At 40.8% G+C, this 22,458-nt stretch overlaps 2 protein-coding genes across 2 annotated transcripts in view; both read left to right on the top strand.

Moving 5' to 3' along the window:
- The window catches only part of SUMF2 (sulfatase modifying factor 2), a 323,736-nt gene that overhangs the window by 297,874 nt on the left and 3,404 nt on the right, over positions 1-22,458 (top strand). The gene's annotated exons all lie outside the window — the stretch shown is intronic.
- KCTD7 (potassium channel tetramerization domain containing 7) lies at positions 866-15,979 on the top strand. Its single transcript, XM_070735138.1, has 5 exons — positions 866-1,187; positions 6,445-6,637; positions 9,797-9,966; positions 11,106-11,284; positions 14,993-15,979. The coding sequence occupies exons 2-5, from the start codon at positions 6,494-6,496 to the stop codon at positions 15,367-15,369; spliced, it is 870 nt and encodes a 289-aa protein (XP_070591239.1). The 5' UTR covers positions 866-1,187; positions 6,445-6,493; the 3' UTR covers positions 15,370-15,979.

Raw genomic sequence — 22,458 nt, forward strand, 5'->3', positions numbered from 1 at the left:
GCATTTATACAGCAATATTAAACATAGTACTTTTAACTTCACTATTTGTGCGGTTTAATATGTTATGCAAGCCCAAATTATTAGGAAAATGTATGGTTTCAAGCCAAGGCATTTTTAAAACACAGACTCTGCACCAAATTATTTTGAGGAGTCCCACTGGGCAGCATACAAATTTTGTGGCAAAGAATTTTTCATTTTTTCACTCCAATCACATATGCAAAATAACATACCATCAATCCTGAAATACATTACAATAATTAATTTTTCAAATTCGGTATTCATAATCCGCGGAGAGGGGCGGCATATAAATCCAATAAATCTAATCTAATCTAATCCAATGCCGCCTCCTTTACATTTGACGTCTGGAGAAGAATAGTTACTCAAATTTCTTATATGTATTTAAAAAGCTATTGGCTAATACTGTACAGTTTTTAGACTGCTTCTTTTCTAATCACATCTAATCATTTAGGTCGTAGTGCTTCAATCTTCTCCATATAGCCTTAATATCAATTTCATGTATATTTCTTACCATTACTTTTATGATAGTTGCCCTTTAACAAAGAAAAGAAAAATTCCAGCATACAAATTTAATAAATAAACAAACCCAGAAAATGGGTCGATCATTTAAGTGCATTGTGTTGAACAACCCCCCATCAATTGGAACATTTATCTTCCCGCCCACAGGAGAATTGCTCTTCTTCATTTCAAGGGGGAGATGTGATAATATGAGGTCGCAAACGACAGAAAGCCTATTCATTATTGGTGGAGCAAGTTGAATTCTCCATCCATCACTCGGGCTGCTCGTCGTGAGCCTCCGTCTCCCTGACAACCAGAAGAAGCGCGAGAGGTCGGAGCGGAGACCTTCCATTGCTGCATCTCGTCGCCATGGGAGACGGAGAAAGGCCGGAGCCAGTTGGAGGATGTAGCAGAGAAGGGGGCGGAGCGTCTTCGGCCTCACTCCGTCCACCGGTCAGCCTATAATTTGTCTCGTCCGCCTCAATCTCAAAGTACCCGGATGGCGGAGGCCTGCAGGGCGAGGAAAGGCGGGTGGGGAAGCCGGGCTTTGATTTGAGGAGCGCCGAAATACCACTCCGAGTTCACCCGGGAGGCAACGAGGAGGAGGAGAAGGAGCAGCTTCGGTGGCGGCTGATATCGCCGCCATTTTCCATCGGCGAATAGACCAACAGGTGAGCGCCTGGGAGGAGGCCAGTCTCAGAACAGAAGCTCCTACGGCAACTTGGCTCCGCCCCGAGCACGAAGTGGTTCCGAGGCCCCGCCCCTTTTCGGAGCGTGGGCAATTTTTTTTAAAGAAAAAAGATGAGGCGAAGAAGCCCAGTTCATTTTTGGGCCCTTTTGGGAGCGTGGAAGTGACAGACCTTCATCTTTTGGGGTGTGGTCCTTAGCAAGGGCCAAACTTTGCCCATTCTTTTTTTCCTTTCTTTTTGACTGGCTTTCTGCCAAGCAAAGCTTGTTTTATTTACTGGGGGGGGGGGGGATGGAGCAGAAGGTAAGGGTGGCAAAAGAAGCCCCTTCTCTTTTTGGGTGGGATCTTTTTATTTTTATTTTATTTATTTGTCAAACATGTATAGGATAGTAGTAGCTTGTATGAACATAACCTAAGTTATGTTAATAAGTTAAGGGGCATGGATAAGGGCACCAGTGTGCCTTCCGTCCCCTGTCCTAATGTTCCTCTCTTACTAGTACTATGTATATAAATATTATTATATCTTTGTATACCACCAATACGTACTTGACAAATTAAATAAAGTAAAAAGTAACGATAAAAGAGGACAATGGAACAGGGATGGTAGGCACAGTGGTGCGCTTATTTGTAACCTTAACTTCCAGATATTTCAGATGACAATGCTCAGCAACTATAAGCAGCCTGACCTTTGGTTTTGCTGGCTGGGAATGTTGGCTGTTGTAGAGAGAGCCCCATATCTGGTGGGTCCCAGGCAGGGGAGGCTTGGAGCCAGACCAGCTGGTGGCTGTTTCTGTTGTTATTAGGACTTTTAAATTTATTTTTATTTATTTATTTTGTCAAGTACGTATCGGCCGTGTACAAAGATATAACAATATTTATATACATGATACTAGTAAGAGAGAAACATTAGGACAGGAAATGGAAGGCACACTGGTGCACTTATGCACACCCCTTCAGTATAGCATAGACTTCAGTCTAGGGGACAAGGAGTAGTAAAATTGAGGCCTCTCTATGTAGATGGGGGAAGGAAAGGATATTATCTTTATTTGGCTGCATTGCTTTTAATTTTTGTTCAGCTTTTGTATGATTAGAATATAATAGAATAGAATTCTTTATTGGCCAAGTGTGATTGGATACACAAGGAATTTGTCTTTGGTGCATATGCCCTCAGTGTACATAGAAGAAAACACACATTTGTCAAGAATCACGAGGAACAACGCTTAATGATTGTCATAGGGTTCAAATAAGCCAGTGTTTCCCAACCTTACCAACTTGAAGATATTTAGACAACGAATGCTGGCTGGGGAATTCTGGGAGTTGAAGTCCAGATATCTTCAAGTTGCCAAGGTTGGGAAACACTGAAATAAGCAATCAGGAAACTTAATATAAATCGTAAGGATACAAGCAAAAAGTTACAGTCATACAGTCATAAGTGGCAGTAGATAGATGATAGGAACAATGAGAAAAACTAATAGTAATAATAATGGAGCCCTAGTGAATAGTTTGACAGTGGTGAGGAAATTATTTCATTAGTAGAGTGATGGCGTTTGGAAAAAAAACTGTTGTGTCTAGTTTTGAGGTACAGTGCTCTATAACATTGTTTTGAGGGTAGGAGTTGAAACAATTAATGTCCAGGACTCAAGGGGTCCATAAATATTTTCAATAAAGAAGTCAAGTAAGACTCAAGTTCAAATGAAATTTAAACTTGAGTCTAAAGCAGGCATCTTCAACCTTTTGGTTTGCCTGGGTTGCAATGAGTGAGGAGGTATTACCTTGGACTGCATAGAATAATGTATATGAATGCACATAAATATTAAAAAGTTAACGATCTTGTGAGGTTGCATTGCTAGCTATCCAGGGCTGCATGTGGCTTATTGGACATACCTGATCTAAAGGCAAGGTGGCAGCTCAGATACTTTTTTTTTTTTACATTGTTAGCTTGGTTGCCATTCTACCAGGAAATTTGTACCTTACAGTAATTGTAATTTGTACCTCATGCAGCATCAGCTAAGAAATAACATTAGGCTTCTTCTCATCAACAAGATAAAAAGGCCCACCTGTGCTCAAGTCCCTAAGGATAAAGCAGCAGGGGTGTTATGATCTGCATTCGCCTTTCTTTAAGCAGCAAAGGAGGATGAAGATCTACCAGATGGGAAAAGACGGTACAAATTCAGTCTTTGTATTTTAGTTCTCAATAATCCCTTAATACTTTTGGGTTAATTCAATAAGATTAAGAATCGGAGTGGGCTTATTGTAGGATGGATTTATGAAGATCTTTCTGTGAATTAGAAAAGAGATCTGTAGGTGGTTCTGTCTAATTGAATAAGATTGAGTAAGAGCAAAAAGGAAAAGAAGATCTTGGCTGAGCCCATTAAAGCTTCTGTCATAGTAAATATAAAACAGTTTGAAATGCCAAAAGACTCTGCTGTTCCTCCTACTAACATGACTATCCACTCTGCAAATTATGTAAACAGATTTATTACTTTACACACATTATGAAGCACCAGTCAAAAATTATATGACAAAGTGAATAGGTATGTAGCTTGCAAATTGGAAGAACATTTTTTCATGTCATGAAATTCATTAAATAAGATAATTTTAAAATCAGCTAAGAACAAATATTTTGTCATAATTAGAGGATGTATCAGACCAATGCATGTCACAATTTACATACAATAAAATATAAAGTGGAATTTTAAAAAAATTAGATGGAGATGGAAAATGATAAATAGAAATATTTTGTGACAAATATCAATTGGAGAATACAGTATCAAAATTCTGCTGATAAAGTGTTTTGCACTTATGGGTCTATAAAATTTAGACCAAAATCTGAAAGTGTGTACAGAAATAATGTATTTTTCCTATTATATTTATTTTTACATTTATTTAATCAAATTTAGGTACTATCCATCATGCTTCTAGGGCAGCGTTTCCCAACCGGTGTGCCGCGGCACACTGGTGTGCCGCGAGACATGGCCAGGTGTGCCGCCAAGCTTCAGCTGGGTGGGGCGCTGCCGGTACTTCCGTCCTGGGGCTCCCGCTCGCAGCTGTCTCCTGCTCGATGCCACGGTTTTCGGCGCTCTCCTGCTGGGCCCCAAAGAAGGAAGGCAGGAAGAAGGAGAGCTCCATTCTTCGCACCTTTTTCCCGCCTTCTTTCTTTGGGGCCCAGCAGGAGAGCGCCGAAAACCGCTGCATCGAGCAGGAGGCGGGGGACAGCTGCGAGCGGGAGCCCCAGGACGGAAGTACCGGCAGCGCCCCGCCCAGCTGGAGCTCCTCTTTCGTCGACGGCAAGTGTCCGATGGGAGCGGGGGGGGGGGTGGCCGCAGCGGCCGCAGGCAGTCGGGGGAGATGGCGGCGGCGAGAGGGATCGCTCTCTCTCTCTCTCTCAGCTGACTGCAAGTGGGAGCCCTGACGGTGGCGGTTGGACGTTCTGCTGGACGTCGTACATGCTGGCGCTGCGTGCCTGGCATATACGGTGTCCAGCACCACGTCCAGCTGCCGCCGTCAGGGCTCCCGCTTGCAGTCAGCTGAGAGAGAGAGAAAGAGAGACATATAAGAGGCAGAGAGAGAGAGAAAGAGAGACATAGCAAGAGAGGCAGAGAAAGAGAGACAGAGCAAGAAAGAGAGACAGCAAGAGAGGCAGAGAAAGAGAGATAGAGAAAGAGAGAGAGAAAGAGAGACATAGCAAGAGAGGCAGAGAGAGAGAAAAAGAAAGAGAGACATAGCAAGAGAAAAAGAGAGACTTAGCAAGAGAGGCACAGAGAGAGAGAGAAAGAGAAAGAGAGACATAGCAAGAGAGACAGAGAGAGAAAGAGAGATAGCAAGAGAGGCAAAGAGAAAGAAAGAGACATATAGCAAGACAGTGAAAGAGAGAGAGAGAGCAAGAGAGAAAAAAGCAAGAAAGAGATAGCAAGAGAGACAGCGAGAGAGAGCAAGGGAGAGAGAAAGACATAGAGGAAGGGAAGGAGGGAGAGAGAAAGAGAGCAAAAAAGAGAGGAAGAAAGAAAGCGGGATGGAGAGAGAGAATGAAGGGAAGGAAGGAAAAGAGAGAAAGAGGGAGAAATAGAGCGAAAGGGAGGAAGAGAGAGGGTTTTTTTGTCCAAACTTTTCTTTAGCCCGCCCCCCCCTTCAGTGTTCCCCAGGATTTTGAAAATACGAATAATGTGCCGCGGCTCAAAAAAGGTTGGGAAACACTGTTCTAGGGTAAGAATAAAGTTGGATTAGGTTTTCTTTTATGTTGCTATTCAGGATAAGTATATAATTCCTAGATGCTATATAATAGGAGCAAAAATAGTTTCTATAGGCCTCAGATTCAAAAATTTGTTCTGTAGCATTGATTGTTCCTACTCCAAGAAATACATCTTCAAAGTAAAGCTAATTCATTTTTTATTTCAAATATATGAATAAACTCCTTCCCTCCAGGGCTGTTTACTTGCAGTCCAGATGTTATGCTCCATTGTGTGTCCAAGGAAATAAAATGCTAATTAAAAGCAGTATGTCCAATCCCTGAATGCAGGGATAAAAATTCAAGTTACCTCCCCCCCCCTTAATTTCCCGTTTCCATTTCATGATTAATACTGGTGAAATCGGCTACTTAAATGTGGCAGCCCACATTTTTAATTTTAACACACACACTTTCCTGGGTAACCATTTCTGTCAAATGATGTATGATGGTCACATTCTATTTAATGATAGTAGATTTCTGTGAATTGCTGATTATTGCAAGAACTGGCTGAGGAATATTTCCTTTTGTGTATTATGATTTTGGAACCACTTTGAGCAGCAGAGTACCCCCAAAAACAGGCTGCCCAGTCTGAGAGCAACTGTAGTTGACAGCTTTGGGAATTACCAAATGGCTAGTCAGCACCAGGTATTCCCAACTGTTAGAGTTGAATTTGGAAAAGCAAATAACAGTCCCGCAACGAAAAGCAACTTGAACAACCAGTTGGTGAAGCATATTTCCACTGGGGATTTGGTTGGCTATGAAATCCGACAGAAGGTTTTTCTGGTGCCTTTGTGCAAATGGGGGACCTCCCACGGCATGTCCCTCAGAGCTTGTAGATAATTGCAGATGCAACAACTGTGCTGATTGTGATTCACTTCCCGAGAATAGCAGTGATACCTGTAAACAGCCAATGTCGAACATCACTGAGTGCCTGCTGCCCCACAGTGGTCCATTCTTATTAGACTTCCTTAAAAGATGGGCTCTTGAATGAACATGGCTCTCAACTTCCCATTAGCCTTGCCACGGCTGCCTGCCAAGCTGACCCAGTTACACGAGCCAGAGGGATGGTTGTAGTCACGGGGCAGACCAAATCTTGTGGACAGCTGGGCGATGCCATGTCGAGCTCGGATGCAGAGGATGATTTTCAAGACCCTGCCACTCCAACCGCAACCCAGGCAGAGCACTCCCTGCCCCTGCTTCCTCAGCAGGTGAGTGGTTTAATAACATGCTGTATTCTTGCAAATTATTTTGTTTATGCTAGCATAGCAATACTCTCTCTGTGGGAGTTGGCAGTGCAGTTTCAAACTAATTTTTCTTCTTTGTGCTTAAATACCCAGAGAACCTTAGGGGATAGGGGATAAATAATTATTGTTAAGAAATCAGAAGTGTGTTGTACTGTATTGATGGGCTATTATTACAATTCATTCTGATCAAAAATGGAATAACTAACTCCACTAAAGCAATATTTTAAAACCAATCCTTAGAATATGTTTGTCCTGGCTTTTACTATGTTTCAAATGTATTTATTTTATCCCTGCCTTTTGATCAGTAGCTCCAGGCAGATTTCATAGCACTCCATTTTTCTCCCAATAACAATCTATTGAGGCAGAGGTCTTCAAACTTGGCAACTTTAAGACTTGTGGATATCAACTCCCAGAATTCTCCAGCTAGCTATGGCTGGAGAATTCTGGGAGTTGGCGTCCATAAGTCTTAAATTTGCCAAGTTTGAAGACCTCTAACTGAGGTGATAGAAAATAAGTGGTTCAAAATCACCAAATGAGTTTCTATGATTGAGAGTGAACTCCTTATTTCCAGTCCAGCAGTGTAAAAGCATTTAAACTTAGATGTTAGACATATATACCACTTTTTAGTGCTTTCCAGCCCTCTCTAAGCAGTTTATAGAAACAGCATATTGCCCTCAACAATCTGGGTCCTCATTTTACCCATTTCGGAAGGATGAAAGGCTGAATCAACCTTGAGCCGGTGATGAGATGTGAACTGCTGAACTACAGCTAGCATTTAGATGAAGCAGCCTGCAGTGCTGCACTCTAACCACTGCACCACCCCGGCTCTAGATCACTTTGTTACACTGCCTCTTTGCATGGAAGAATAAGTCTTCTAAATGTGTGTTTCCTAGTTAAGCAGAGTTTTCAAGGAAGTTGATTTTAGCTGAGTGGCTGGCTTACCACATGTTGAACAATACGGTATTCTTGGTTTTGGAATCCAAGGAGAATCACAGACGAAGGAGGCCTGTACAAACTTTAGTACACTAGTATTCAAATCTAGTCAGTTTTCTTGGTAGTTTGAAATATGTGGATAACAAATTTGGGGTTTTTTTGTATTCGGAATGGGTAAAAATTTCCTAAAATTCATAGATAAGTTTGCTATTGCAGATAGATTGATTTGAGTACACTGATCGTTCTTAGTGAAGGTCTTTGAATCTTCTGTATGTTCCCTTTCTCTGTCTCTTGCGTATACACCCAGATGCTGTATTCTCCGCAGAGATTTATGTGAGTTAATTTTCAGCATTCATTGGTGACATGAATGTTGCAGCTATCTGAATTACATTAATTTAGTCCAGCATTCTCCCTTCTCCCTTTGTCACCAAATAGTCCAAGAAACAGAACTCTTCTATAGAACTCCAGCAATTGGTATTAAGTGGCATACTTAATCTTGATGTTTCATATAGATTTAGGAATACACCTGGATGCTCAGTTAGCAGCTGTGCCCAATTACAGTATGTTTTTACCCTGCTTAGGTTATTATTATTATTATTTATTAGATTTGTATGCTGCCCCTCTCCGCAGACTCGGGGTGGCTCACAACAGAAGGTTGTTCTTGGGAATGTCAGGCCTGCCCTTGGTGAAACATATGTTAAAACACATGTAACATGGGTGCTTTTACTGCAGAATGCTGTTTACAGGACCTATTTTGAGGACTATCTAGGACAGGGGTGTCAAATTGGCAGCCCACAGGCCGGATGTGTCATGCACAGGTCAAGCCCACCCCAGCTCCGTGAATGGGAAAAAAGTTGTGAAATGTCATGTGACAGCAATATGATGTGGTGAGTTTGACACCCGTGATCTAGAAACATGATTTATTCAGATTGCAGCAGTGTGGACAGTAATAGACATTCACATGATTGATTTTGCACTAACTGTACCGCAGCTGCACTAATTACCAGTTTGGTTTCAGCACAATTCAAAATTGTGATGATTTTATTAAATGGTTTGGGCACAAGTTGCCCTAGACAACTATCTTTTCTCAGATACTTGCTTCTTTCTAAGAGTGATAGAAATAGGATTTATTAGCAACTCCCTATCTTTTGTTTCCAACATTGTGATTAAAAGACATTCCACAAATAATCTCAAATGAAATGTAGCTGTTTGGCTTGTAATTATTGATAACCCCTGGAAATTGTCTATAATTCTTTTGAAATCAACTAAGAAGGACCTTCTTATTGCAGTTTGGCCTCTGTTGTCAATTGTTGTTATTAGTAATTTCTATAACACCCTTCCTTCAAAGGTAGTCCAGTCATGAGGTCTGTAATCTTCAAATACAAAGTTTAAATCAACATTTCTTTTCAAAGGAGAAAGAAAAAAAGCTAATTTACAAGAAATAAAAAGTCTGCTGACTGAAAAGACTGATGTCCTACAAAGGCATAAGCAGGCATATCCACAATTGCTGCCTAAGTGAAAATGTTGGAATCAGATATACTTTTTGTTGGAGGGTTTTATTCAGGTACTCCTCGACTTATCACGATAATTGAGTGCAATATTTCTGTTGCTAAGTGAGACATTTGTTAAGTAAATTTCACCTCATTTTCCTTGGGGCCACATTTGTGAAGTGAATCATTGCAGTTAAGTTAATAACATGGTTTGTAAAATGAATCTGGTTTCCCCATTGACTTTGCTTGTCAGAAGGGTGCAAAAAGTGATCACACAACTCTGGGAAACTGCAAGTCATAAATATCGGTCAGTTGCCAAATGTCTGAATTTTGACCATGTGACTTTAGGGATGCCACAACGGTCGTGGGGAAAATGGTCATAAGTCATTTTTTCCCCAGTGCCCGTTGTAACTTTGGTCATTAAACAAACTTTAATAAGTTGAGGACTACCTGTAGTTCATTAAGTCAGTGTTTCCCAACCTTGGCAACTTGAAGATATTTGGACTTCAACTCCCAGAATTCCCCAGCCAGCATTCGCTGGCTGGGGAATTCTGGGAGTTGAAGTCCAGATATCTTCAAGTTGCCACGGTTGGGAAACACTGCATTAAGTGATCCAAATTCTGGTATTATGTGAGAACTAAAACACTTTTCTATTCTTTCCATGCACTGTCTAATTTTCAATACCATTTATTATTTCCAGTTCCCTGACGTAGTTCCTCTAAATGTTGGAGGCATGCATTTCATGACCAGGCTGTCAACACTGAGACATCATGAAGACACCATGTTGTCAGCCATGTTCAGTGGCCGGCATTACATCCCAACAGATGCTGAGGGCAGATATTTTATTGACAGAGATGGAACATATTTTGGGTACATAATATTTGATGATGTGTTCTTTCCCTCCACAAAATACTTGGATCAGTAGGTTAATTTTGTATCCTGTCCTTATAGCTCTTCTTCCTTTGCAGTCATATCTTGTTCAGAGTGAGGCCCCCAAGACATATGTAGACTGCTAAAGATTGCTACTTCCTTAAGTAACATCCAGGTTGCAACAGCTACTCTGTTTTAGAAAACAATGCTTTAGATGCATGGTTAAGTAACATCCATGTTGCAACAGGTACTGTGTTTTAGAAAGTAGTGTTTCAGATCCATTTTCATTTATCCATTTTTTTCAGTTCAGCTTATTTGTTCAATATGTTAAGTTGTAACTTTCAATGCGATTTATTCTCAGGAAATTCTTTATAGTTCTTAGTGTATTGCATTTTTGTTTTTAAATGGTTTATACATAGTTGACCCCAAGCTTCATTATAAATGCTTTTTCATGTGTACAAGTAAAGAGGGAATGGCTCTTAAAATGATACTTGCAATCTATGTTTTTAAGCACTGTATTTTTGGAGTATAAGATGCACCTTAGTTTTGGGAGAGGAAAATAGGGGGGGAAATCTACCTACCAGGTATTCATCTGGCTAGTGTCCTTATTCTGGTCAGCTTCAGCACATTATTTTATCCCCTGGTTACAGCTGAAAACCCCCTTTTCAGAGGGAGTAGGAATGAAAACAAGCCTGCAAATATTTAGGGCTGGAAAAAACTATTTCGGAAGCCAGGAAGACTGTCAGTACCTTGTTAGGGCTGAAAAAAACTTTTTCAGAGATAATAAGAATGAAAACAAGCCTGCAAAGACTTAGGGTTGGGGAAACTTCTTCGGAGGGAATAGGAAGCCAGGAAGACCCTTAGCACCTAGTGAGGGCTACGAAAAAAAGCTTCAAAAAATCTACATTCAGAGTGTAAGACACACCCAAAATTTCAACCTCTTTTAGGGAGAAAAAAGGTGTGTCTTATACTTTGAAAAAGACAGTACTTTAAATGAAAATGTGCTACTTGATGAGCTTTTAATTACTTTTAAAATATTTAAAAATAATTTAAAAAATCACTACATTCAATTACATCTCTCACAAGAGAAGAGGTAGCCACTATTTCAGCAGTTCTGTTTGTTTCCTTTTTGTTTTTAGTGATGTACTTAATTTTCTACGATCTGGTGACTTACCTCCAAGAGAACGAGTGAGGTCTGTTTACAAGGAGGCTCAGTATTATTCCATAGGACCCTTGCTGGACAGTCTAGAAGAGCTCCAGCCTCTGAAAGGAGAGAAAGTCCGACAGGCTTTCCTGGGTTTAATGCCTTATTACAAAGGTAAATTAAGAATGTAGCAATTGTGGTGGTTTATTGCCTTCTGCCAAGTCACCATTTCAGACTTTCAGAAATGAGAAATGAAAAAATAATAAATGTTGGGCTAGTTTCTTTCCTTTGATTTCTGCAGTGTCATGATAAAGCAGAATCACATTTCATTTGATCCCAAATCCATGCCTAAAACAGCTTAAAGCTCTTCTGGTCTTAAAAGCAGTATATTCCCATTATAACAGGCAACAAGCTGTTCTGCCGGGCTCTCTGATAGGAGCCTCCCGAAAATTCAAGGATACAAATTTCAGACACACACACATTTGAAAATTCAAAACAATGTTCTTTATCACAAAATGCAAAATAAACAAAGCACTCTTTTTGTATGGCAAAGAGCACTGGTCCTAAAACAACCGGGTAGTCTGTACAATTACCCTTAAGCAGTCATTAAGTACTTAGCTAGCAGCTGTGAAGAAACTTCACACCCCTTCTTCTTCCAAGGAAGTGAGACACACACACACACACACACACACACACACACGTTGCTCTGCTTTGTTTTCCAAGGCGTGAAAAAGCAACAAAGTCCAGAAGACACAGGATTCCTGACGAACTCCGATCAGATATTCTTCCACAATGGCTGTTTATAGCAGCAGCCCTAATTACAGCAGCCCCACCCAAACACAGGTGGCCTCCCTTATATCCTGTAATATGTTCTTACTTGGTCTCTTCTACACATAATTCTGCGCTTGCGTGGGTCCAAAACGTCATTATCTGAATCAATGGAAGATAAGGAAGATTGACTGCCTGGGCTGTGTGCCAAGCCCTCCTCTGCCGAGTCACTCCCACCTTCTTCTTCGTCCAAGGAAACTGAACTCTGATCTGATTCTGTCGGCAATAACACAGGCCTGTGTCATGTTGAATTTTCCCCTGCATCCACCTCCCCATTCCCTGGGGCAGGAACTGGGCCAGAGCCAACCACAATACAAGCTATAGTACCCTTATTGTCCAAACTGATATGTTTAAGTAATTGTTCTGTCAAATGAGTGTAGGGTGTAGAATCAACCTAGCAACTATTGGCCTTTTTAGATTGGAGTCTTCCTATTCCGGGGCAATGTCCCCCAAGGACCATTCTGCTTTTGGCAGTATAATAGTATAAGAATGATCTCAAGTGATGAGGGGAAGAGATGCTACCTAGGAAATTTCACAGGAGAGGGAGAAGCCCCCAGTGGCTTAATGGACGAGAGGAAGAAACGTGAGAAGGACCCGGCCTAATTGATCAGACAGGTGAGCTTTGTACCTTCAGATGTGCAAGATTCTATTAATGTAACTTACGATAAAGTAAAATTAGCCCATCTGTTCATGTTTCCTGTCTGATTTATCTGGGTGGACTGATAGCAGTAAGAGTTCATTTCTTTCAAATTAGCCTTCCCCCTTTAGGTTCTGAGCCGATCTTGGGTCCTAACACCTGGATTGATTGAATGACAGCTGGCTGCTGCTGGTAGTGACTCTGCATAAAATAGAGATACAAGCTGGCTTTCACGCTGCCACTTCATAGCCTATCATGTGCAGTTTAATCAAGCTTTAGATGTTAGGTGCCATAAAAGATATTTTTTAAAATCAATATTAAAAAAAATCAACCTTTAGAGCAGTTGACAGTTGTTATGGAGGGATGTTGTATGACACAGTTATAGTTTTCCATTCACCACACTGCCCGCTTGTGTGTACCTCCGAATAGTTGACGTTGTGCACAATGTTGCATGCTATGTTATAACACCTACCTCATCAGGCAGCCCTCCTGCAGCCTTGTTAACTGTTAGCAGAGGCTATTTTAAAACACAGGTTTAAGAAGAAAGCTCAATCCATGTTTAAAAATATGGCAACAAATAGATATAGAAGAAGGAGCTGTGTGATACATTGGCAACATTCCTTCCTGCTTTGCTTTGCAGCCTTCCCAACACTAAAATATCTTAGTCCAGGAGCAGAAGGAATCTCAAAAGTTGTCTAATCCAAATCCCTCTCAAGGCAAGACACTGAGATTGTCCCAGTCAAATGGCTGGCCAGTCTATTTTCGAAAACCTCCAATAATGAAGTTGTTTTGTGTGTACTTTGAATTAGATTTTTAATTTTTTTTTTTACTGTTCATGTTTATGTTTTGTATTGTATTTTTTATTATTTCAAAATGTTTTAAAGATTTTAATAACATATTTTGAATTATGAGCCACCCAAAGTCATTTGCTGAGACCGATGGCTATAGCAAATAAACAAATGCTATTCCATTGATCATTGTCCATGCACACACTCTCAGACACAAATAAGATAAAAACAAACATTAAACTCCAATTACAGGTGAGGTGGGAGATGAGATGCATTGTTGCTCATCATCCATCAAGGTTCACCACCTTTCCTATTCCAGCCCATTTTAAAGAGGTAGTTGACTTTTGGGTAGAGGGAAGGGAAACAACTGAGTCCCTTGCCTTAATCTGGGCTGTATACAGTCAATAAGGATATCTCTATTTGGTAGTAACACACTTGCAGCAGTGAAGGGATTGGCGTTGGTACCAAGGCTTATGCCAGGGATGTCAAACTCAAGGCCCGCAGACCGGATCTGGCCCATGGGGCTCCCCTGGAAAATAGCAAAGGACCCACCCATGGTGCCTCTGCTAGTGAAAACGAGGCACAGAGTGTTCTGGTTTCTGGTAGAAGTTTAGTAATTACAAATAACTCTCATTAAATGCATCATTTCATGACTAAAGCAACTCCGTTTATTTCTCTGCTCTCTTGTACTTCAACACATTCCAGACATCAATCGGTCCCTTATCTCTCTTCTAGCCACATTCCTCACATTCCTTTTCCTGCTTCACTTAGACAAGATTATTTCCTAACTACATAGCTATAAAAAACAGCAACACTGACTAAATACAATACAAAATACTTTGGCTTACTTTAGCGTGGCGAAACCCCCCCTCCATATTTCTTTTCAGCAACGTTGAAACTCCACCCTTTCTTCTCCACTAGCCCCCTGACGTGCCAAATACCTCACTACAATATTTAACCCATTCCTCTCCTTAATATCTTCTTCCAGACCGTTGCTCTCTACGTTTCTGAATCCTTCTGAATTTAGGGTTAACCCAGCGCGCATCTGATTCTCCCTCGCTAGATCCTGAACTCATAGCCCCATCCTGTGGCCGGCCTCCCACCTGTTCTACTACCTGTAACCCCAGGCCCCCCACTACTTCATAAACACTATCTGAATCTGAGTCCTTAATATCTTCATCATCCTCCAACTGATCAAGAGTATGTACAACACAGAGGTACCTCATTTTGGCCAGCAGGGTGCTGCAGGAGGCATCTGTCCAGTCTGCCCCATCTCCCCCCTGGTTGGGCCCCGGACAACTACAATGCTAGATCTGGCCCTCGAAGAAATCCAGTTTCACACTCCTGCCTTATGCCAACCCATCTGGGCTCACAGCTAGGTAGATAGCACTTTAAATGAGACACAAGGAAGACATGAGTTACTAAATACAACAAACCCCATTGTAAGTTATACAGTATGTATGTTGGTAGACCAGGTGCTAAGTATTTAGATGTGTTAATTTAAAAATTAAGACAGTGGTGTAACTGTGTAATTATCTTGTTTTTCACCACTACTGGTTGCAAGAGGATTTTGTTAGCAAAGTCGTTCTCACCACCCCTTTCAGTCATTGTTTCTCTTTTGCTTTTTAGAGCATCTAGAGCGAATCATTGAAATAGCTAAGCTGCGGGCAATGCAAAGGAAAGCTCGGTTTGCTAAGCTAAAGATCTGCGTCTTCAAAGAAGAGATGCCCATCACGCCCTACGAGTGCCCACTTTTCAACTCCCTCCGTTTTGACAGGAGTGAAGGGGAGGCCAAGCTCTTTGAGCACCATTGTGAGGTGGACGTGTCCTTTGGGCCCTGGGAAGCAGTGGCAGATGTGTACGATCTCCTCCATTGCATTGTGACAGACCTTTCCGACAGGGGCATCACAGTGGACCAGCAATGTATTGGGGTGTGTGACAAACACTTGATTAACCATTACTACTGCAAGCGCCCAATCTATGAATTCAAGATCACATGGTGGTAGGTCCTTAGCACAAGGAGCACGGAAGAGAGCAGGCTGGTGTGTAGCCTTCTTTGCGTATTACCAGTCTGGGTTCTGTGAACTGTGGTATTGCTGATATGTCTGGGAATGTGTCTACCCTGCAGGAGAATTTGTCCTCCAAAGATAGCTGTGGAGCTCCCTGGAATTTGCCCTATGCTTCTTGCTTCAAAGAAGAAAACATCCTCCTAAAAGAAAGCATGTTAATGTGGATACTACAGAATAGTTACAGCCATAGATAAGAATGGAAGATCATGTTGCTTACACAGCTTGCAGAGATGTTTAAAGGGCTCTTACACACAGCTGACCTCCACTGTCCAACTGCCTCACTTGCTTTGCACTGCTCTGCAAAAATGGATCTTGCTGGGGTGAAAAGTTACAAAGGATTCTTCCTGCAGAGACTCAGTTGCCTGTTGTAGCCACCTGGTGGTAGAAGTATATAGCAGCACTTTATTTTGTACAACTTCCATTTCTGCTGCTCACATTTTCATTGTTACAACCTTTAGAACAAAAGAATGAAGTACAGTACAGTGGTACCTCTACTTAAGAACTTAATTTGTTCAGTGACCAGGTTTTTAAGTAGAAATGTTCTTAAGCAGAAGCAATTTTTCCCATAGGAATCAATGTAAAAGCAAATAATGCATGCAAACCCATTAGGAAAGAAATAAAAGCTCGGAATTTGGGTGGGAGGAGGAGGAAGAAGAAGAGGAGGAGAGTCGCTGCCGAAGGAAGAAGGTGAGGTGAGGGGAATCAAAACAATCCAAAACTTTAAGGCTTTAAAAAAAGGGGGGGGGGGGACTGAGGCGGCGAGGAGGAGCATGCGCCTCCCATACACTGCCTCCCATACACTGGCTACTGCTGCTGCTACCTGCTGCCTCTTCCTTCCCATGCTGAAGGGCTCCCCTCTCCTCTTGCTCACTCGCTTTGAGGCCAGCACCTTTCCTTCACTGTGGTGACACCTCGGCTGCCCAGAGCAAAGGGAGCGTTTCTTTTCTCTGGGCACTGGCAGAGGTTTATTCCCTCTCCATGCACCCAGAGAAAGGAAAATGCTTTGTTCGCTCTGGACTACCAAAGCCTCCAAAGCCGCTATCGAAAAGCTGCTCTGGCAGCCCAGAAAAAACCCGAGATGGTCGGGATTAAAGGGGGAATGGCAGGAAACTGGCTGGGCCTTCATTCCGCTATCAAATTTCCTGGGAAATTTTTCTGGGCTCGGGTTCTTAAATAGAAAATGGTTCTTAAGAAGAGGCAAAAAAATCTTGAACACCCGGATCTTATCTAGAAAAGTTCTTAAATAGAGGTGTTTTTAGGTAGAGGTACCACTGTATCTCTGAGTACTAAAGTGATTTTTTAAAAAGAAGACAATGGCTGAAAAATTCCTTGAGTCTTGTGTTTAAAGTTATTGTTTTAACTATAAATCTGTGTTGGGGTATGTATAGACTTGTTGAAAATTAATTTATTTCCATCTTCCTGCTAAGGAATGATAATTTCATTTGTTGGATGTGTCACGGTTTCTTCAAGCTATCTAGACTGCATTCTTCATTAAAAAATGAAAAGAAATTATTACAAAAATGAATTGTGCCTGCTCTTTACACCAATAGCTTAACCTGTTTTTAAATACATGTTTCCTTGCAGAGATGGGTATGCAGTTTATTTTCTGAAACAGACAATCACAGTAGTTTATGTCCCGATATAAAGTTTAGGTGAAGAGGAATACAGTGATACCTTGTCTAACGAACTTAATTGGTTCCAGGATGAAGTTTGTAAGGTGAAAAATTTGTAAGACGAAACAATATTTCCCATAGCAATCAATGGAAAAGCGATTAATGCGTGCAAGCCCAAAATTCACCCTTTTGCCAGCCGAAGTGCCCGTTTTCACACTGGTGGTATTCCCCTGCAGCATTGCAAAATCCGGAGGTGGGGTTTTTCATGGAGGGGAGCCTCAAGGGAATCCCACCAGTGCAAAAAACGGGCGCTTCGGCTGGCAACGGAAGTCCGGAGGCGGGGCATCCCAGCGGCAGAGGCGGGTTTGTATGCTGAAAATAGTTCGGAAGAAGAGGCAAAAAAATCTTAAACCCCGGGTTCGTATCTCGAAAAGTTTATATGATGAGGGGTTTGCAAGATGACATATCACTGTAGTTCAGATCCCCTGGTCCAATAATGCTTCAACTACTGAACTACACTGTGATCTGTTGAAGTTGGCCGATTATGTGGATTCAGTTACTGTGGTTTGTAAACTACTAATTTGGATCAGTGGGTTGCACTAATTTAATCAATCACAGCTTATGCAAAGTCTGGCTTAGCAGAACATATAATTTCAGTAAAGGTAAGATATATTAGGTTGATCCAAATTAAGATGAATGACCTAGCAACATATGCTCACTTTCTTTTTGATTGAGAAACAAAGAAAATCTCATGTTGTTCTTATGGTATTCAATTGGACCAATAGTTGCCATCCCTTTGGAGGTCTATTAGACAACCTATTAACTGTTGGGTCATCTTTTGAGAGAAAGATAGTGCAGTTTAATGTAACCAGAATGAACAGTAAATTTCCCTATCTGATTTGTGTTCTCTTCCTTTGCTGTTTCCTGATATTTGGCATCATCTCTTGACCATAATATCCCCCTCTTTCTGCATGGCATAATTGGGCTAGCCATATTTATTTTATCCTCATGATAGAGGTTCCCACCACCACCATCATCTCAAGAGTACATGATATGACTGCATGGATGCTACAACAGCCAGAAATTTGGAACTAGTACTGGTAATGTGTGGAGCCATTGGTGGAATTGGAGGGCCCCCCTCTAAGGGGAGTGAGGAGACATTTCAGCTTAGAATCTGGAGAAGGAAATGTCTGAGGTCAAACCCTCTGGCCTGTAGTTGCCATTTCCCAAGGGAATGAGGACAGTTTGGCAAGATTCTTGTAATATATGTGATCAACAATAAACTACTTAGGCCCTATTCACAAGTTATTTCAATTGCTTTCACCTGACAGGTATAAACAATGGGTACATTTCAATTCAACAGGAGTAATGGGTCCCATATATTTTATACATTCCTTAATTTAGCAGTTTTGAGATACCCTTATTCATAAATTATTCTGATAAAATGTACCATTTGGTCTAACTCAGTGGTTCCCAACCTTTTTTTGGCCATAACCCACCTAAGCATCTCTAAAATCCTGACCCCACCCCTATAATTCTTACTATTCAAAAAGTGAACTCCTAGTCACACAGAGCCTCAAAGGCCATTAACTTGGGTTTAAACAAGGTTCCAAAGAACATGGCATCCATGAAAGAGAAAAATAAAATGAAAAACAGTATTGAGGAACTTAAAAAATATGAAGGGATATGAAAAAACCTGCAAATAAAGTTTCAAAAACATATAATAGAGCAGTGATTTTCAACCTTTTTTGAGCCACGGCACATTTTTTACATTTACAAAACCCTGGGGCACATTGAGTGGGGGGAGGCTCAAAAAAGTTTGGACAATTTTTTTTCCTCTCTCTTCCTCCCTTTAGCTCTATTTCTCTTTCCCTCCCTCTTTCTCTCCCTTCTTCTTTTTTCTCTCTCTCCATCCCTCTTCCTTTCTCTCTTCCTTCCTTCCTCTCTTTTTTGCTGTCTTTCTCCCTCCCTCCCTCTGTCTTTCTCTCTCCCACCTTCCCTCCCTCCCTCTCTCTCTCTCTCTCTTTCTCTCTTTCTTTCTCTCTCTCTTTCTCTCTCTCTCTTTCTTTCTCTCTCTCTCTTTCTTTCTCTCTCTCTCTTTCTTTTTTCTTTCTCTCTCTCTTGTTTTCTTTCTCTCTCTGAGCTTCGTGGCACACCTGACCATGTCTCACGGCACACTAGTGTGCCACGGCACACTGGTTGAAAAACACTGTAATAGAGAACTGAAATGCATAAATATAAATTTAATGGAAGCTTTTTCTGTAATACTTTGATCATATTAATTACTATACATATTAAAATAAAGATACCTAACAAATTCAAAATACAATATGAGCTCACATCAAGATCATATTTCCAAGGCAATCCTTACTCAGAAGTAAGTACCGTTATCTTCAGTGGGGCTTACTCCCGGAAAAATGATGCAGGATTGCAACTTTAGTCTACTTAAGTTAGTGAGATCCTTGTGCTTCATGCATGTTGCAGAGATATTAAGCTCCAATTTATTCAGCTTCATTCTCAAGTCTCCTAGTTTAGTGATAGTCAGTCAATTTCTTAGCAAATCATTTACAGCACGAAAGTCACATTCAGCTAAATATGAAGAGCAGTTTTCTTGTAAAGTAGGTTGAATTTGGGTATTTAGTTTCTGTCTCATCACAAAGCCATGCCAATGCTTATTTTATTTTGAATAAAGTTTTAAAGTGACTCGTCATTTTGCATTGCTGAGAGTTCTTGGTACTGCACTGAAACATCAGATAGATCCACCAGCACTGGCTGCACTACCCATGTTGGAAAAATCAATTTGTTTTAAAACAGAAAGTCTTTAAAATCAGGGGTCAATATTTTCAGATGATCCACAACGACAAGTACAGCAGCATCAGTCACCTCACATTTTTTAGCCAGTGAAACATGACAAAATTGTTGTCAAAACTATGTTTTTGACATAAATATAAACGGAATGAAGCCAAATATATTCACCTTTGCATCATCATGAGTTTTATTTGTTCCTTGAAATTGTTATTCAATATATTCAGTTTTTCAAAGATATCTGCTAAATAACTCACAAATGCTTTACCATCAATGGTTAGCAGGTGCTTCATTTCATGCTTGTCACTTAAAAAGTCACTAAGACCATCAAATAATTCCATAAATCTTTTGAAATAATTTTGCTTTGAGAGCCACCTTACCTCAGTAGGAAGTACAAGTCTCACATGGTCTGCATTTTTATCTTCACAAAATTGCCTGAAAAGACGCTCACATTTGGCATTAGCTTTGATAGCTAATGAACATTAGCTTTTGATTTAGAACAGGATAAATATTTTGGGACACAAAGTTCTCTATGAATAACTCGGTGCACAAGAAACATTTCTGGATTCTCATCTTTCATCAATTTTAAGCAGTCATTTTTCTTGTCCATCATAACAGGAATACTACCTGTATCACAAGATGTTAAGTTTTCCATTGATATATTATTGACATCAAAGTAATTTTTTAGCTTATTATATATATCAGTAGAGGTTGTGTGGTCTCTAATGATTTGCAGAATAACATTTCCCGAGTAAATTCACCTTTACCAATATATCTTGGATAGGCTAGCAATATAGCCTCACTGTCTCTCAAGAGTTGATTCATCCATTTGTACTGAGAATTTTTTTGATTTCAGCTTTTCAACAACTTCTGTTTCAATATCTTCACTCATTTAATCTATTCTTCTGCTAACAGTATTGTTACTGCTTCCATATCCACATCTTTGTCATCTTTTTCTAGAACCATTTTAAGAAAGGCTGATATTCATGGTTTAATTAAATCCTCCCCTATACTATGATTTCCCCCCCCAGATTTAGTAATGAGTAAAGAAATTTCATAACCAGCCTCAAGAGTACGACTAACAGTGACAGCTTGTGCAGTGAACAGAGATTTTATTGTTGATCTTTTTTTCAAACTTCTCTTTTAAAAACTTGAAGTAATTTAAATCTGAATTTAAGTACATTTATTAATACATAGAAGACAGATGATGGAAGAGTCAGAGAACCATTGTGGAGGAAAATATAGTGGCTGAAGAAATTCCAGAAAAAGGAATAATTAAGCCTTAGAAAAATGTGCTTTTCTGTTTCTTGAATCCTGATGTTCATCAAATATTTGATGAGTCCCCATCAAATATAAGTAGTCCCATTAAGTTTTTCTTTCCTGTCATTTTTATTGTTTGTTACTTTGGGTAACTGGTCTCCTATGCAATGCATAAGACCATAAGAAGAGCCATGCTGAATCAGGCCAAAGCCCATCGAGTCCAGCATTCTGTGTTACACAGTGGCCCATCAATTGTCCTTGGGGATCTTGAGCAGAAAGAGAAGGCAAGACCCTCCCTTTCCCTTGACCCCCAACAAATGGTACTCAAGGGAATTCTGCCTGCCTCAACCAACATAGACATGGACATCCGTTTCAATAACCACTGATACCCTTGGCATCCATGATTCTGTCTAATCCTGCCTTGAAGCTATCCAGGCTGACAGCAGTCACGAGTCGCCTCTTCTGGAAGTGGATTCCATAAACCAGAAGAAATATTTCCCTTGATTTGTCCTCACTTTCTTACCTGTGAGCTTTAGGGAGTGCCCCCTTGTCCTAGTATTGTGTGATAGAGAAAAGAATTTTTCTCTATCCACCTTTTCTATCCCATGCATGATTTTATACACTTCATAGTTGTTTCACAGAGATTGAATAGGGTACCAGTAACAGCAGAAGTAGCAAATACATGAGACTTGTGTGGCTTATGGTTAGGAGTTAACATGATAGCTCTCTATCCTTTCCTTAAAGTCAATTTGCTGGGAGATTAATCATCTTTTGATGTATTAGGCCACCTACCGGTAGGTAGCTGGTACAACAACCCTAGGTAGCCACTGGGCAATGTAGAAATCTAAAATTCGTCAAGAAGAATTTTAGCATTAAAATTACTGTTATCATAATCAGTGCAATGTTTAGAGATGGAATGCTGCACATTGCTACAATTACAGTTTCTGGTCACAATTCAAAGTGTTGGTTATGACCTATAAAGCCCTTCATGGCATCGGACCAGAATATCTCCGAGACCGCCTTCTGCCGCACGAATCCCAGTGACCAATTAGGTCCCACAGAGTTGGCCTTCTCCGGGTCCTGTCGATGAAACATTTGTCGTCTGGTGGGACCCAGGGGAAGAGCCTTCTCTGTGGTGACCCCAACCGTCTGGAATCAACTGCCCCCGGAGATCAGGACTGCCCCCACCCTCCTTGCCTTTCGCAAACTCCTGAAAACCCACCTCTGCTGTCAGGCATGGGGAAATTGATTCCCCCAGGCCGTTCTGTATTATGCATGGTTTGTCTGGGATATATGATTGCTTTTATATTAAAGGTTTTAAACTGTTTCTAATCATTGGATTTGTACT

The sequence above is a fragment of the Erythrolamprus reginae genome, chromosome 1 (genome assembly GCF_031021105.1).
Source record: "Erythrolamprus reginae isolate rEryReg1 chromosome 1, rEryReg1.hap1, whole genome shotgun sequence".
Classification (NCBI taxonomy): Eukaryota; Metazoa; Chordata; class Lepidosauria; order Squamata; family Dipsadidae; genus Erythrolamprus; species Erythrolamprus reginae.